Raw genomic sequence first — 16308 nt, forward strand, 5'->3', positions numbered from 1 at the left:
GGAAAGGGGAAAGGAAAAAAGGTTTGTATTACTTCCTAAGCAGAGAAGCCAGCAGTCTCAAGGCTTGGCAAGATAAAGTTGCCAGGTGCTTTTCATGAATTCTGGGAAGGCCACAGCAAAGAAAAGAAAAGGGACATTGAGAATTAATCTGCACCAAAATAGTCATCACAGGAATTTTGAAGCCTATAGACAGGAGGGTATATAATGCCTCAGACCCCCACTCAACTTGCTCTTCAGATTAGCTGAGAGCCTGTCTGTGCTTCATAAGCCAGATGAATAGGTTTGCTTGCCTTTTCAGTAAAGATGCATGCTTTAATAAATTGGTTTTTCACAATTCAGTCAAAGTCTCTCATATAAAATCATTTATATGAGAAGACAAGGATCGAGGTTGGGGCAACCCCCTCTACTGACTCAGGGGGCTGACCTGTCCGGTAACACCTCTTTGGTGTTGGTGAGAGGTGCCTATAACCGGCAGTAGGCATATACCGTATTTTCCGCTGTATAAGACTACTGGGCTTATAAGATTTTCCTGGGTTAAAAAGTTATCTTAAAAGCCGGAAAATACGGTAGTCTAATATATCTAATCCATTATATCTAATCCCATCAATATAGTCCAATATACCGTATTTTCCAGCGTATAAAATGACTTTTTAATCCAGGAAAATCTTATATGCTCAGTAGTCTTATACGCCGGAAAGTACGGTAGGTGGCCTGTTGGGTGGGATTGTTAGAATGGAAGTAAACACTGTCTTTAAAACAATGTGTAAAGCATATAGTCAGCCTAAGGCATGTCAAAAGTCACACCTTGTCAGTTGTCCAAACTCTATGGTTTGCAACATTAAAATGCTGTAACTCCTGGTATTTATTTCATAACTCCTATGCAGCAAAACACATTGGTTTTGCTTTTGTGTCAGCAAGTTGCCCTCCTGGTTGTGGTCTAATTTATCCCTTTACATTGTATCCCTGAGAAAAAGTCATAAGTTTTTCTGTGGCCAAATATCAAAAGTAGAACAGTTTCATACTAAGAATTTCATGAAGTATGTTCATAATCAAGTTTGAATTCATATGATCCAGGGTCTTAGGACAACATTTGTAGCATGTGGCTAATAGAATGTTTTCTTCTCTCACATAGAAGAAGAAAAGTGGCAATTGAAATTCCTCCTTTGCCAATGAAAGCAAAACTTTCAAGTAATAGGAGTGTGGAAGGTGAGCAGAAAGCAGAGTTTGGATAATTTCTATGGGGACAGATGATCTTTGCGCCTCATGTTCCTTTTGCAGCCTGTAGCTGAGATGCATGAGCTCCTACTTGCTTAACAAGGGGGATACCTTTGTTATCTTTTAGAAGTGAGGCCCAGAACAAGTGCAAGGGAAGGAAAAAGGCACAGAGTCCAATGTGGCTATTCTTTATGGTCTAGAGGTGCAGCCATCAGTCACTTCACAAAGTCTCAATTTCCGGTCCACTCAGTGGAAGTGAGATGTAGTTAGAGTTCACTGACTCTTTCATAAAATCACTATAAATGTATTTGTATAATTTCCAGATTTAAGAACAATAAAATTTAAAACAAATCCTTACCCATCACTTTAATGCCTTACATACAGGTTAAGGCACCCAGACTGTTAGTGAAAGTCTGTTGCTAACAACATCATTCCAGTTGGGAGAGATATCAAGACAGCTATCTAGAGAGAAATCTTCCTCATGAAGCAGGTTGTCTACTTACAGGATCAATATGAAAATCAAGGTATAGTTTATAGAAAATAGGAAATACTTAATGTATATAAATTTATTTGCTTTGGCAATTTATTTATAATTGAGGATTAATAACAACAATTGAGGTGAAATTATACATGAGGTATAAATATAATATTTAAATGCAATATTCTATTTTATTTCCGTTAGCAAAATAACTATGAATAAAATATTGTGGCATTTGACCAGCAAGTTTGATGCATCTTTCCCCTCCTTTTTCTTTTTCTTAGACGCACTGTGTTGTTATGCAGCAGTGATGTAATTAGTGTGTAACTAAAAATTTTTAAAAAGTCAGGAAATTTGAAGAGAAGGGGAGCCAGAAATACAATCATATTTGTTTTTATTCTATTTTAAGTATCTTCTAGGTCCTTGCTTCTCAGAGTGTGGTCTTTGGGCCAGCAGCCTGGCCCTATTAGAAATGCAGAATCGCAGGCCCACCCAGACTGCCTGGATCAGATTTGCATTTGAACAAGATCCCCAGATGATCTGTGTGCATGTCACGCTGGTCATAGAATACCATTTATCCTTGTGTGCCTAGCACAGTTTCCAAACATGTAGGGTCCCATCTGTGGAACAGAACCCATGTTAAACTAGGTTCAACTTCACTAATGATATTGTCTATGACCATTAAAGTCATCCAGCACATATGATTAAATTTAAGATGTATGGCAGAAGTGATTTTGTTTTGTTCACAGGGCATTGCTGAATGGAAAATTATGGCTTTGCTGCCACCTTCTAGGTAGTCAAAGAAACAAAAAATTCCTAGATCATAATTCAAACAGTATGATTTTTCTTGCTCCATATAGAACTCATATATAACATTTTAACTCCTCTCAATAAAATAATTGCACAATGCTGACAAAAGAAAACATTACATAAATGCATATAATACAAAAAGGGGAAAATTTTTTTCTTTTCTCCTCCAACACCAGTTGCTAAATTATGATACCAATCTCTATGTAGAGATCTGTTTACCTAAAACCAAACTCAATAAATGATCTTTCTCTCTACAATTGTTGAATTACAATGAAGAAAAATTAAACTCATTAACAATTGATTTAGGAGAGTCAATTTGCTTAGTCTATATAATAATAAATAGGGTTGGGTCAAGTGCACAGGTATCTTGACTGGCTAATGAAGAAACATGGGTTTAACAAACCTGTTTATATTTTCTAAAATTAATTGAAGAACGTAGTTTTGGTCTTATGTTAGTTTAAAACCCCGTCTTTCACATTGGAAAACTTAAATGAATTATGTCTTAAGAGCATCATACATAACAAAATAAGAATTCCCTGAAGCTGTAATTAATGGTCCAGAACTCTTAGATGACCATCATCTCCCTTTGTCTAGTGTCCAGAGTTAAATTCAGTGCAATACATTGGTAAGAAAATGCCAATTACCTGTGACCAAATAGGCCACTGGTCAAATAGAAATGCATTTAAGAACATTGTGAAATGTATCTATGAAAACATCATAGAAGACAGGGGCTCCCTTTGGCTATGTATATGCAAAGGCTGTTCTAGTCAGCTCTAGTTAGCAGGGAAATAGGGGTTCTGTTCAGTCTCTCTCACTGACTCCAAGGGTTCTAGGGGTCTGATATTTCACGGAATCTGCACCTGGAGGGGCCAAGGAGCAGCTGGCAATCTAGCTGTAAATTTGATAGTGACTTCTCACCACTTCTTTGTTTTGAAAAGGAGAACACATTGTTTTCATTGCTTTACCTAACATGCCACTCTCAGTTTTTGAATAACAAAATCAACCTGATGACACATAAGAACCTTTTAATGTTGTTTGCCTTTGGTTAGCACATCTTTGGTTGAACATCACCGCTGACTGACAGGCTACACATTTTCACACCTTCGTGTCAGCAGCAGCTCTGCTCAGTTTACAGGATGGTGGGGCCCAGAGCAACTTGGAAAGAACCATGCAAGGAAGGCACTCAGCAAGGCAGACATGTTTCAAAATATGCAATTATATATAAAATTGATATTTTACATATATACAGTAAAGGGAGAGATATACACACATGTACATATGCTATACATACATTTATTTACAGTTAAAAATATGCTTCTTAGAAGCTTTTAAATAGCAAATTAGGCAATGCACAAAGAAAAGCCATTTAATTTTAAGTAACATGGATAAATGTTTTCATTTTTAAAAATTTTATATTAGTAGGAATATAGCCATCTCCAGGACGGCTAAGAAAGTTCGCAGAAACTCTTGCATCTTCGACATTCTGACTTCTCAGTGTTTCCATTTTGAGCAGGAACCATGTCAATCAGTTGTCCTCTCTTACTTTCTCCTGAGTGCACTCTCTCCCACAGGTGTTTCCTTTCACTTCCCCTTCCCTGAGCTTAATGTCACACCGGGGAAAACTCATATTTTAGTTTCTGGACCCTCAGCAATGAGGGGCTGGAAAGAGTTTCTAATCCTGGCAACTTCCACTGCACACAGATGTCCAAAGCCTTTATTGTACCATTCTGGGGAGTGACCTCTGTGGGGACAAAAATCAGAAAGGAATTGAGAAAGTCTTTTTCCACAACATAGCAAGTTGTCCTGGTAGACAGGGCTGTCCTTGTGCCCTGATCATCAGAACATTTGCATACAACCTGGGGCTGCCTCCTCGGGGGTCTGAGAACGCAGTGCTCAGACCATCTTTTCAGTACTCACTGGGTGCTTTAAAATGATATCTCCTCTGGGAAGATTCAGACTGAATTCTAGAATTGACTAAGAGGACTCAACTTGTATCTACCAGACCAAGAACTTGGTTCAGCATCATGAATGCCTTGAAAAGTTTGGATTTAAGTTAGTTTCTTCTGAAAGGAGGGCAACTAGAGGCAGCAGCAGAAGGGGGAAGACATAAAGGAAATGCCAGAGAGGAGACTCATGTTATGTGCTGAACTCCAGTGTTGGTGTTTGCTCTGTGCGAGAAGCACGGACACAGGAGTGGGGACAGAACTGAAAACAGAGAAGAGCAAAGGGCTCCAGGAAAACGACAGAGTCTCAGGAAAGGTGGAGAAGAGGAACAGAGAGTGGGAGGCATACATAATCATCTATAAAAGCATGTTAATGGCTATGAGGGGAAAAAAAGTATAGTTAAATAATTAGGATGACAGACAGGGTCTTGGCAAATGTGCCACTTGAGCTGAGACTCCAACACCATGCCTGCCCTCCTGGAGGGTTCACACTTACTTCAGGTCTATCCTGCAGATGTGGGTCAGTCTTGACTTGCCAGAACCACATGGTTCTATTAAGTACTGAGAATCCATCACTATGGCTCGCACACCGCCCATGAGCTGAGCTTCCTCGTGCTCCACAGAGAGGGAGACCAGGGTACACATTCCTTTGGGCAAATCAGTCTTCCAGGTCCTGAAGTGAAACAACCCACACATCAGAGTTATGGCTAAGAGAGAAAGACTTGAACACAGTGCTGAGGTTTACACATATTTTCCTGCTCAAATTCCAATCCTAGTTACTTGGATTAAGCAAATGATTCCCATAAGTTTGGATAAAGTTTATACAGTGCAGTTCAAAGCAAGGGTCTCAACCCAAGAACCCAGAGGCCAGAAATGGCCATGCAGCACCCAGACCTTTGGAAACAAACTGAGGCTGCAGAGGTCTTACCGATTTGGAATGAGGAAGCACTCTTTCAACTCATTCAGTAAACATCTAATGAGCACAGAGATGTGCCAAGCTCCGAGAAGCCACCAAGGGCACAGAGATACACAGTCCAGGAGGTGAAGCAGAAATACAAAGATAATTCTAAAAAATCATGGTCAGTGCAGTGACATGGAGATGCACAGAGCACTCTGGGATCACATGGAAGGGAAGGGGAGGCACACAGGGAAGCCTTCCTGGAGGAGATAATGCTCAATTCAAGTCTTAAAGGATAAATGAACCGGCGATGCTCAGCTTGAAGAAAACTAGACTATGTGGACTGCTATCTTTCTTTAAATACCTGAGTGGCTCTTGAGTAGGACAAGAAATAAATCAGTTGATTTGACTTTAGAGAAGACCTGGCTCACAATGTGCACTTTCCAAAAACGGAGTAGGCTCTATGAGGAGGTAGTGAGTTCCCTGTTATTGAAGCTATTCAAACATAGAGGGGACTACCATTTGGAGTAAAACTGTTGATGGAAGTCAGGAACCATGAGAGCATTTGTACAATATATACCATAGGGTATAGATTTTATTATTACCATCCCAGTTTAAGCCATAAATCCTATTCCCTTAGTTAGTCATCTCATCTATAACTTCTTCCTGTCCTATGATACCACAAAGAGAAACTACTATACATTCCCAACAAGAAGTCAGGAGTAAGCAAGTCCCACACAAGTGCTTAGGGACTTCCCCATGGGCATGACCATTCTCTTCATGCATGATAATGTGATTAATAATAAAGATGGGAAGATTATACATTTGTGTATGCAAAATGGAAAAATCTGCAGTAACTGATACTGGAAGCACCTGAGGAACTAGAGAAGAGGACAATGTGAGAATTAATCATGAAAGGAGACCAGCCATGTATGTGTGAGCCTAAATAGGGAGATACTCTGAAGACAGAAATAATTTCAGTATGTCACTTCCTCACCATATTTGCCACTTTCTAGCTTCTTGTTTTATAATCACAAGAAATTCCTGTTGCAGGAACCACATATGGTTCATCATTTATATCCTTGCATTCTGAGTTCTTCTCCCGCAGAGTCTCATGGCCCACCCACCTTCTCCTTTAAGTCTTGGATCAAATATCAGTGCAGTGAGATTCTGCCCTGACCACTATATTTAAAATACCATCACTTACTTTGCCCTTATCTTACTTATCCCCCTAGTATAAGTAACCCTATCCCATTACTTATTATATATTGACTCTCTCTGCCTAATAAAATAGAAACCTGAGAGAGCAGGATTGTGGTCTGCAGTGTTCCCTGCTGTCTCCCCAAAGCCTCCAATGGAGCCCGCTCAGGTGGTGATGGAAGGATACACTAAGAAATAGCATTCTGGTAGATGTATGGAAGGAAGGAGGCTCCAAGATTAACTGGCCCTCAGACTCCTTTAAGGGGAAGGAAGAGGCTCCATTCCATTGGCATAAATATTCTATGTGAAAAGTAACCTTTAGTTTGCCATCAAGACTAGTTTTATAAAGGAAATACTTTAAATATACATTTGGGAATTTCACTAGTGATTCATTTTATACCACTAATCCAAGAGAAGCAACAGTGTTTGCCCATCAGCTATCAATAAAAAAGGACATATTGATTTAATTACATTTTATTTGAGTTTTTTAGTATCCTAATCCCTCTTATTTCTGATTCAATACTGACTCACCAGCCCACATGCACAGATCCACTGTGCAAACTTCCTGTCACTGGTTGAGCATTCCATTATGAACTCAACCCAAAAATCTCTCAGAAGAAATATTTCAGCAGTAGACACAGTCTGGCAAGCTTGGTCAGACCCTGGAGTCTACTGAACTTCCAGGATAGTTGGACCTTCAGAGCTATAATGAGCTATGAACAGCTGAAGCTATGCAAATGAATTCTGAAGTTACATTCCAGTCTTGAGAGTTATACAAACTCTCCAGAGGGAGAAAGGCAAAAAGCAGGAGAAAGTCAGACTCAATTTACATTACTTGGTAGAAAGTACAACTGGACAAACAGCAGTTATTCTTAGGACTCTGTTCTGAGGAAATGAACAATATTTATGGCCTAATAAACTGTATGTTCCAAAATTAAAGCAGTCATAAGAGAGCTCAATTTTCAACGGAGCTGAAAATTAGGTGAAGAAGTAGGAAGTCGGGCATAAATGGAGCAAATTCAGTTTTTGCTGAGGGAAATGAGGGCCAACTTAGTATTCCCATTACAGGCTGAATTTAGGTGGTAGAACTCTATGAAATGCTTAAATCTGCAGCTTTATCTGCTCTAGAAACAATATATTTAACTCCAGAGTCAAGCTTACCTGAGAACCACAAAGTCTCTGGAAGGATGGGGGGCCATGCTGTTCAACACGTACTGATAGATTTCTGTTTGCTTGTCCAGAGTTTCCACAACCTTCCACTGCACAAAATCCTCATCCCACAGGTGGCGCTCCCTTAGCACACGATTCAACACCACTGAAGGCGGTGCTTCCACCTCCACAGAAGCCTTCCATAACTTCAGTGGATTCCCGTCTCCCACCTTGGGAAAGACACCATCGAAGGCTGAACAGGTTAACTAGTTCCAACAAAAACCTACCACATTTCACTGAGTGTTCAAAAAAATCACTAAGTATGCACCTTGAAAGAGTGATTCTGCATACCTCAGGTTTACCATTTTATAATGGTAATCCTAAAGATTAAAAAAAAATAATGATCATAAAATAATAATCTTGATACACATCAACCTGTTTGCCAGGTGTCTTTCTAACCCATTTGATTTTTAAATAGCCCTCCTTTGACAGTGGTATTATTATTATGTCCATTATGCAACTGAAAAAAAACTGAGGCATAAAGAGGTGTGTGACTTGCCTAACATCACATAGCTAAAGGTCGGAGGGTGGATTGGGATCTAGTAGTCTGGCTTCACAGTCTGCAATCTGATTATGTGCAACATGATTGCCTTGTAGTCTCTAGAAAGAGTCTTTGACATGTTCATGTGTGTGCCAAGCCTGTGGACAGTGGCTGTTTTTAAAGCAAAATAATTTCTTGGTTGTTGGATGTAGTTCTTTTGGGGTAGGGTTTGTTTTTTGATTTTTTTTTTTTTTACCACCCCTGAGATTACCTTTTTGAAAGCAAGGTCTGTATTGTCTGTGCTGGAACATGTAACCCATCCTTTAAACTTCTCCTTGGCTTCCTTCTGGAGGCCCTGGATGAGCTGGTCCAGGTAAGTGTGGAATGTGGCGCCACTTTCCTCCACCTGGGTCCCCAGGTCTTCCAGAGTTGGAGTATGGATCTCAGCCTCCACGTAAGAATTATGAAACTGGGCTACCATCTCATGCGGGACCTGAACCAATGGGTGCATGAAAGAGCAACAGATGCATGAATTAAAGAAGCTGAGACTAATAGAAAAAGCAAAGTCATTTAGTAAAAAAACGGTGTGCATCAGAATGGGCCAAGTGCTGTGGACCAGATGTTTTACTAAGATCAGTGGCAAATCTGGTGGTAGGGGTGGGGCTTCCTAAAGTCAGGAAACACAAATATGTTTCTGAGACTATATTTATGACTCAAAACATTGCAATGACTTCTCATTCAGTCTTTCCATTTTCCTTAAATTTTCTCTTTAATGTATTTTTATTCAGTTTGGCAAAATGTGGGCTCAGGAAACTTAAAGCACACAGACTTAAGGGAAACATCAACTATGACTTAGAAATGGTTTAATGCTTTACTTTTTTAGCATACTTTTCTCACTTACAAATGCCAAATGTACCACAAAAAAGTATGCCTGAAGTCTAGTTCGCTTTCTTCTTTAACATAGCTGTGGCTATATCCATAAGCTATTCTTGATTCTTAGTTAACAGGGATTGGTCAAAACACACACACACACACACACACACACACACGAAACACACACACAGATGTTGAACCGAATCACATCCTGAGGTAAAAATAAATAAATAAACAAACAAACAAACAAACAAACAGCCCAGCTGGTGTGGCTCAGTGATTGCGCATTGACCCATGCACCAAGAGGTCTTGGTTCGATTCCCAGTCAGAGCACATGCCTGGCTTGATCCCCAGTAGACAGGAGGCAGCCAGTCTGTTTCCATCTGTTTCTCAAGATAGAAATTGATATTTCTATCTCTCTCTCTCTGAAATCAATAAAAACATATTTTAAAAAAAGAAACTAATTGTCTGGCTTGCCTTGAACCTGGTAACTGATAGTGACATAACTGTTCTCATGAAAACCGTCATCATGGAAACTCCAAATATTTTTAACTGTCAAGACTCAATTACATAGATACCTTCTCACATTTCTTGGATTCAAAGACCACAGCTATAGAAGGTACTATTGTCATTATACACTCAGGAACAAACATATAAGCCATGAGTGTAGAAACTGTTCCAATGATCTCATCTAGTTCCAAGAGCTATAAGGAAGGCAGTTCAAGCCTTTCACTCACCTCAAAAAGTCTGTCACATTCCATGATCATGTGGGCAAGGCCCTGAGAGGCGGCCAGATTCTCACTGAGTTCCTTTTGATCTGGCTTCCCAGTGGCGTATTTCTTCTGTATGACCCTGTAAGTGTAGGGGACAGTCCTAACTAAGCAGATCTCAAACCAAAGAGCTTTTCACAATAAAAGCTTATCCTATTTTTTTTTTCTTTTTCCAGGTGTTCTCCTGATCCAAGACTTTCTCATTTCCAAACAAAAGCAATGACCACATATATTAGATGTTCTGAATCAGGCTAACTGACAGTTCATAATGAAAAACCTTGGAAAAATACAAGGGCAGGAATAACTGTTGGGGGAGAAATTAGTCTATTTTTTCCAAGTTTGAAACCACTTTGCTGCAAGCTGCGGTGCCTGGGCCTTGAATCTAGTTCTTTTCTTTTAAACTTAAAGATTGTAAAATACTACTTCATGTACTTTTCCCTCCTTCCCACTCACACACCCAGGTTTTTTGGGTCACAACAGACATTCTTCAATGCTACTTCGACAATTCTATGAATCTGAGAACACAAATTAGGTCCTTAAAACATTTTCTGGTTATAAATTAAGAGCTGACAAATCCTTAAGTTGAAATCCAATGTGAGAAGTTTTTGTTTGTTTGTTTTGTTTTTAATGAACTGTGGGTTACGATTCCTATTGTTGCTGAGGAAAACCCACCTGGGGGAGCTTTCTTTCTTCAATAAATTGAGATGAAAGAGAGATGGGGCCAGACACACAGCCAGGTTCTTGGGTGTCATCTGATTCTCTTCCACCAAGTTGGCCACGTCCTTGAGGAAGCACAGAAGCGTCTGCAGGACGTCCCTGCTCTCGTCGGCCAGCAGCAGGATGGCAGCCTGCACTGCCTGCAGCCGCTGCTCTTCCGGGACATCTGTGGACAAATGGGTGCCAGGGCATCAGAGAAATAGCCACAGAAAGAGCCAGCTGGGAAAAAAGTGAGTAAGCTGCACCTTCCTGATATGAAGACATGCTCAGAGACATCATCATCAACCATGATGACAACTGCTAAGAAAGAAGTAATTGCTTTGGCCTTACAGTTGGTAAGAGACAGAGCTGGGATTGGAACCTCAGCATCCAACTCCAGAACCCAGTCTTCACAAGGAAGTAGCCCTCACTTTTCATACTCCGCTCATCCTTTCTCAAACCATTTTTCTGTTCTGGTTGAAGTAGGCAGTAAGCCGGAGCACTATCAGCCTAGCTTTCCTCTTGCCCACCCCCTCCCACCAGACAGCCTGTAAACCACTCTGGGTGCCTGGGGCTCAGTGGGGCATGGTTTGGAACCCACTGTGTTGGGGGATGGCAGCCGTGCCTTTCCTGGCCCTGAGTGGTGCAGCCAGGTGTGATGTCAACTTGGTGCAATTAGCCATGAACAGTAGGATTGATTTGCTTGGCCCCCTGAACTGATGCCAGAGGGCCAGCCTGGCACCTTTACTTCTTTCCTACAAGCCACGGGGCTTGATTCAGAGGAGGCACATGGCTTTGTGTGGTGACTCGGGCCATCTGTTCTAATCTTGAAAGTAATGGAAATTGAGGCTATGTTTAGGGCAGAGGAACCAGGCTCACTAAAGCTATGGGGAATGGATGGTCCCATTCCTCTTCAGGTTGGTCGTTGTGGTGGTGGGGGTGGTAATGTAGGCATCGGTCACACAGACTTAAATAGAAATTGGCCCCAATAATATGAAGTGAACTAAAAGGAAAAATCACAAGGGTACTAGGTGCTGCATTTTGCTGCCCACTGGCTGTGTTGTTTTAGGCCTGACTCACTGCCCTTATTCTCTCATTCTGAAAGACACAGTCAATCATTCCCTTCGGTTAACATTGTTTTCATTCTTAAAATACCAAGTTCTAGAACAGGTCCCTGCAGTAGGCTGCCTGTACTGAAGGGGTGGGGAGATGTGTTCGTGACAATCTGTAAGGTGTGAGAAAAAAATATTAGCATTTTCAGTGGCGTTTATGTTTCCTCTCATGGATATGTTATAAATATGCATTGTATGTCATAGTATATCAGTATATACATTCTTTGATTTATCTCTTCTTGTCCCCCCAACCCCACATTGAGGTATGCCAGGCTGTTCCTTGCCACCCGGCTTCAGGTCTTATTTTGTTGGTCAATTCATTTTGTTCATTAGATTCCACAAATCAGTGAGATTATGTTGTATTTGTCTTATTTCACTTAGCATAATACTTTCCATGTCCATCCATGCTGTCTCAAAGGGTAAGCGGTCCATATTCCATAGTGTAAATGTCCCACAGCTTTTTTATCCATTCATCTACTGATGGGCACTTGGTTTGTTTCCACACCTTAGCTATTGTAGATAATGCTGCTATGAACATAGGGGTGCATATATTCTTTCTTATTGGTGTTTTGGGGGTTTTAGGATATATTCCCAGAAGTGGAAATGCTGGGTCAAATGGAAGTTGTATTTTTAATTTTTTGAGGAAACTCCATACTGTTTTCCATAATGGCTGTACCAGTCTGCATTCCGACCAGCAGTGAATGAGTGTTTCCTTTTCCACATCCTCACCAGCACTTGATGTTTGTTGATTTTTGTATGACAGCCATTCTGACAGGTGTGAGGTGATATCTCATCATGGTTTTAATTTGCATTTCTCTGATAGTGACTTTGAGCATTTTTTCATATATCTCTTGGCCATTTGTATGTCCTCTTTGGAGAAATGTCTGTTCAGGTCTTCTGCCCATTTTTTAATTGGATCATTAGTCTTCCTTTTGTTAAGTTGTATGAGTGTCTTATATATTTTGGAAATTAACCCCTATCAGATGTATCATTGGCAAATATGTTCTCCCAGGCAATGCGCTCCCTTTACATTTTGTGGATAGTTTTTTTGCTATGCTGAAGTTTTTTTTAACTTTGATGTAATCCCAATTATTTATTTTCTCCTGAGTTTTCCTTGCCTTAGGAGATGTACGATAATTTTCTGCCTATGGTTTCTTCTAGGATTTTTATGGTTTCACAACTTATATTTAAGTCTTTTTTTTCCCATTTTGAGTTCATTTTTGTGTCTGGTGTAAGTTGGTGGTCTAGTTTCATTTTTTTGCATGTATCTGTCCAATTTTCCCAACACCATTTATTGAAGAGACTATCTTGACTCCATTGTATGCTCTTGCCTCCTTTGTCAAATATTAACTGAGCATAATGGCTTGGGTGGATGTCCTGGCTCTCTATTCTGTTCCATTGGTCTATGTGCCTGTTACTGTGCCAGTTCCAGGCTGTTTGGAGTAGCGTGGCTTTGCAGTATAACTTGATATCTGGTATTGTGATCCCTCCAACTTTGTTTTTCTTTCTCAAGTTTGCTGTGGCTATTGAGGGTCTTTTTGGTTCCATATAAATTTTTGCAGTATTTCTTCTAGATCTCTGAAATATGCCATTGATATTTTAATAGGGATTTCACTGAATCTGTATATTGCTTTGGGTAGACTGGACATTTCCATGATGTTAATTCTATCAGTCCACGAACATGGTATATTCTTCCACTTGTTTATATCTTCCTCGGCCACTTTTTTTTCAAAGTCCTTAGTTTTCCAAATACAAGTCTTTTACCTCCTTTGTTAAGTTTATTCCTTGGTATCTTAAATTTCTGTCACAATGGTAAATGGAATTGTTTTTTTAGTTTCTCTTTCCGAGAATTCATTATTGGTATATAAAAATGCCCTTGATTTCTGGTTTTTAATTTTGTATTCTGCTACATTGCCAAATTCATTTATTAAATCTAATAGATTTTTAGTGTTGTTTTTTTTTTAATGTACAATATCATGCCATCTGCAAATAATGACAGTTTTATTTCCTCCTTGCCAATTTGGATGCCTTTTTACCTCTTCTTCTTATCTGATTGACATGGCTAGGACTTCCAGTACTATGGTTGATTAAGAGTGGTGAAAGTGGACATCCCTGTCTTGTCTTGTTCTTAGGGAAAATGTTTTTAATTTTTCCCATTGACTTTGATGTTGGCTTTAGGTTTTTCATATATGGCCTTTATTATGTTAAGGTATGATCCCTCTATTCCCACTTTGCTAAGAGTTTTTATCAAAACAGGGTGTTGGATTGTATGGAATGCTTTTTCTCCCTCAATTGATATGTTTATGTGATTTTTGTCTTCCACTTTGTTTATGTGATGTATCACGTTTATTGATTTGCAAATATTATACCAGCCTTGCATCCCTGAAATAAACCCCACTTGGTCATGGTGTATGGTAATTTTAATGTTTTGCTGGATCTGATTTGTTAATATTTTGTTGAGGATTTTAGCATCTATGTTCATCAGGGATATTGGCCTGTAATTTTCTTTCTTTGTTGTGTCTTTATATGGTTTTGGAATAAGGGTAATGCTAGCCTCATAAAAAAGAGCTTGGAAATATTCCTTCCTCTTGGATTTTTTTGGAATGATTTGAGGAGGATAGGTATTAGTTTTTTGAATGTTTGGTAAAACTCTCCTGTGAAGTCATCTGGAGCAGGATCTTTGTTTGCTGGTTGTTTTTTGATTACTGCTTCAATTTATCACTAGTTATATTCAGATTTTCTAATTCTTTTTAAATGAGTTTTGAAAGATTGTATTTTCTAAGGAATATGTCCATTTTGTTCAGGTTATCCAGCTTGTTGGACATAATTGTTTATAGCATTTTTAAATTATCTTTTGTATTTTTGTGGGGTCAATTGTTACTTCACCACTTTCTTTTTTTTTTTTTTTCTTTCCAATTTTTTTTATTAAGGTATTATATGTGTACATATCTTGCCATTGCCCCCCCCACCCCACTCCCATATATGCCCTCACCCCCCAGAGTTTTGCGTCCATTGGTTATGTTTATATGCATGCATACAAGTCCTTTGATTGATCTCTTATCTCCCCCATCTCTCCCTAACCTTCCCCCTGTAATTTGACAGTCTGTTTGATGCTTTACTGTCTCTGTATCTATCTTTTTGTTCAATTTTATAATGTTCTTTATTATCCATAAATGAGTGAGATCATGTGGTATTTTTCTTTCATTGACTGACTTATTTCACTTAACATAATGTTCTCCAATTCCATCCAGGTTGCTGCAAATGATGAGAATTCCTTCTTTTTTATGGCAGCATAGTATTCCATTGTGTAGATGTACCACAGTTTTCTGATCCAGTCATCTGCTGACGGGCACCTAGGCTGTTTCCAAATCTTAGCTATGGTGAATTGTGCTGCTATGAACATAGGAGTGCATATATCCTTTCTGATTGGTGTTTCTAGTTTCTTCGGATATATTCCCAGGAGTGGGATTACTGGGTCAAATGGGAGTTCCATTTTCAGTTTTTTGAGGAAACTCCATACTGTTCTCCACAGTGGCTGCACCAATCTGCATTCCCACCAGCAGTGCACGAGGGTTCCTTTTTCTCCGCATCCTCGCCAACACTTGTTGTTTGTTGATTTGTTGATGATAGCCATTCTGACAGGTGTAAGATGGTACCGCATTGTTGTTTTGATTTGCATCTCTCGGATAATTAGTGACGTTGAGCATGTTTTCATGTGTCTCTTGGCCTTCCTTCTGTCTTCTTTTGAAAAGATTCTATTTAGGTCTGTTGCCCATTTTTTTATTGGATCATTTATCTTCCTTTTATTAAGTTGCATAAGCTGCCTGTAGATGTTGGAGATTAAACCTTTATCAGTGATGCCATTTGCAAATATGTTCTCCCATGTAGTGGGCCTTCTTGTTGTTTTGTTGATGGTTTCTTTTGCTGCGAAAAAGCTTTTTATTTTTATGTAGTCCCATTTGTTAATTTTCTCTTTAGCTTCCACTGCCCTAGGAGCAGTGTCAGTGAAGAATTTCTTTTGGCATATGTCTGAGATTTTGCTGCCTGTGGATTGCTCTAGTATTTTTATGGTTTCCCGTCTTATGTTTAAGTCCTGTATCCATTTTGAGTTTATTTTTGTGTATGGCGTAAGTTGGTGATCAAGCTTCATTTTTTTGCATGTATCTGTCCAATTTTCCCAACACCATTTATTGAAGAGACTGTCTTTATTCCATTGTATGTTCATGCCTCCTTTGTCAAATATTAATTGAGCATAGTGGTTTGGGTCAATATCTGGATTCTCTATTCTGTTCCATTGATCTATATGTCTGTTCTTGTGCCAGTACCAGGCTGTTTTGAGAACAGTGGCTTTGTAATACAGCTTGAAATCTGGTATTGAGATCCCTCCTACTTTATTCTTCTTTCTCAGGATTGCTGTGGCTATTCGGGGTCTTTTTTTATTCCAGATGAATTTTTGGAGAGTTCTTTCAAGGTCTGTGAAATATGCCGTTGGTATTTTAATGGGGAGTGCATTGAATCTATAGATTGCTTTGGGTAGTATGGACATTTTAATGATGTTGATTCTACCAATCCATGAACATGGTATGTTCTTCCATCTGTTTACGTCTTCCTCTATCTCTTTTT

At 39.4% G+C, this 16308-nt stretch overlaps 1 protein-coding gene across 3 annotated transcripts in view; it reads right to left on the reverse strand.

Moving 5' to 3' along the window:
- Positions 1 to 1798: 1798 nt before the first annotated feature.
- Positions 1799 to 16308, reverse strand: part of STARD13 (StAR related lipid transfer domain containing 13) — a 260445-nt gene continuing 245935 nt past the window's right edge. For all 3 annotated transcript variants that reach the window (XM_079778747.1, XM_079778748.1, XM_079778749.1), the window contains exons 9-14: positions 10550 to 10760; positions 9845 to 9959; positions 8506 to 8727; positions 7706 to 7923; positions 4943 to 5119; positions 1799 to 4244 (exon numbers count right to left, since the gene is read on the reverse strand). In XM_079778747.1, the coding sequence (XP_079634873.1) occupies positions 4127 to 4244; positions 4943 to 5119; positions 7706 to 7923; positions 8506 to 8727; positions 9845 to 9959; positions 10550 to 10760 (1061 nt within the window). In that variant the 3' untranslated portion in view covers positions 1799 to 4126. The remainder of the gene's footprint in view (positions 4245 to 4942; positions 5120 to 7705; positions 7924 to 8505; positions 8728 to 9844; positions 9960 to 10549; positions 10761 to 16308) is intronic.

This window comes from Cnephaeus nilssonii (assembly GCF_951640355.1).
Source record: "Cnephaeus nilssonii genome assembly, chromosome: 8".
Lineage (NCBI taxonomy): Eukaryota > Metazoa > Chordata > Mammalia > Chiroptera > Vespertilionidae > Cnephaeus > Cnephaeus nilssonii.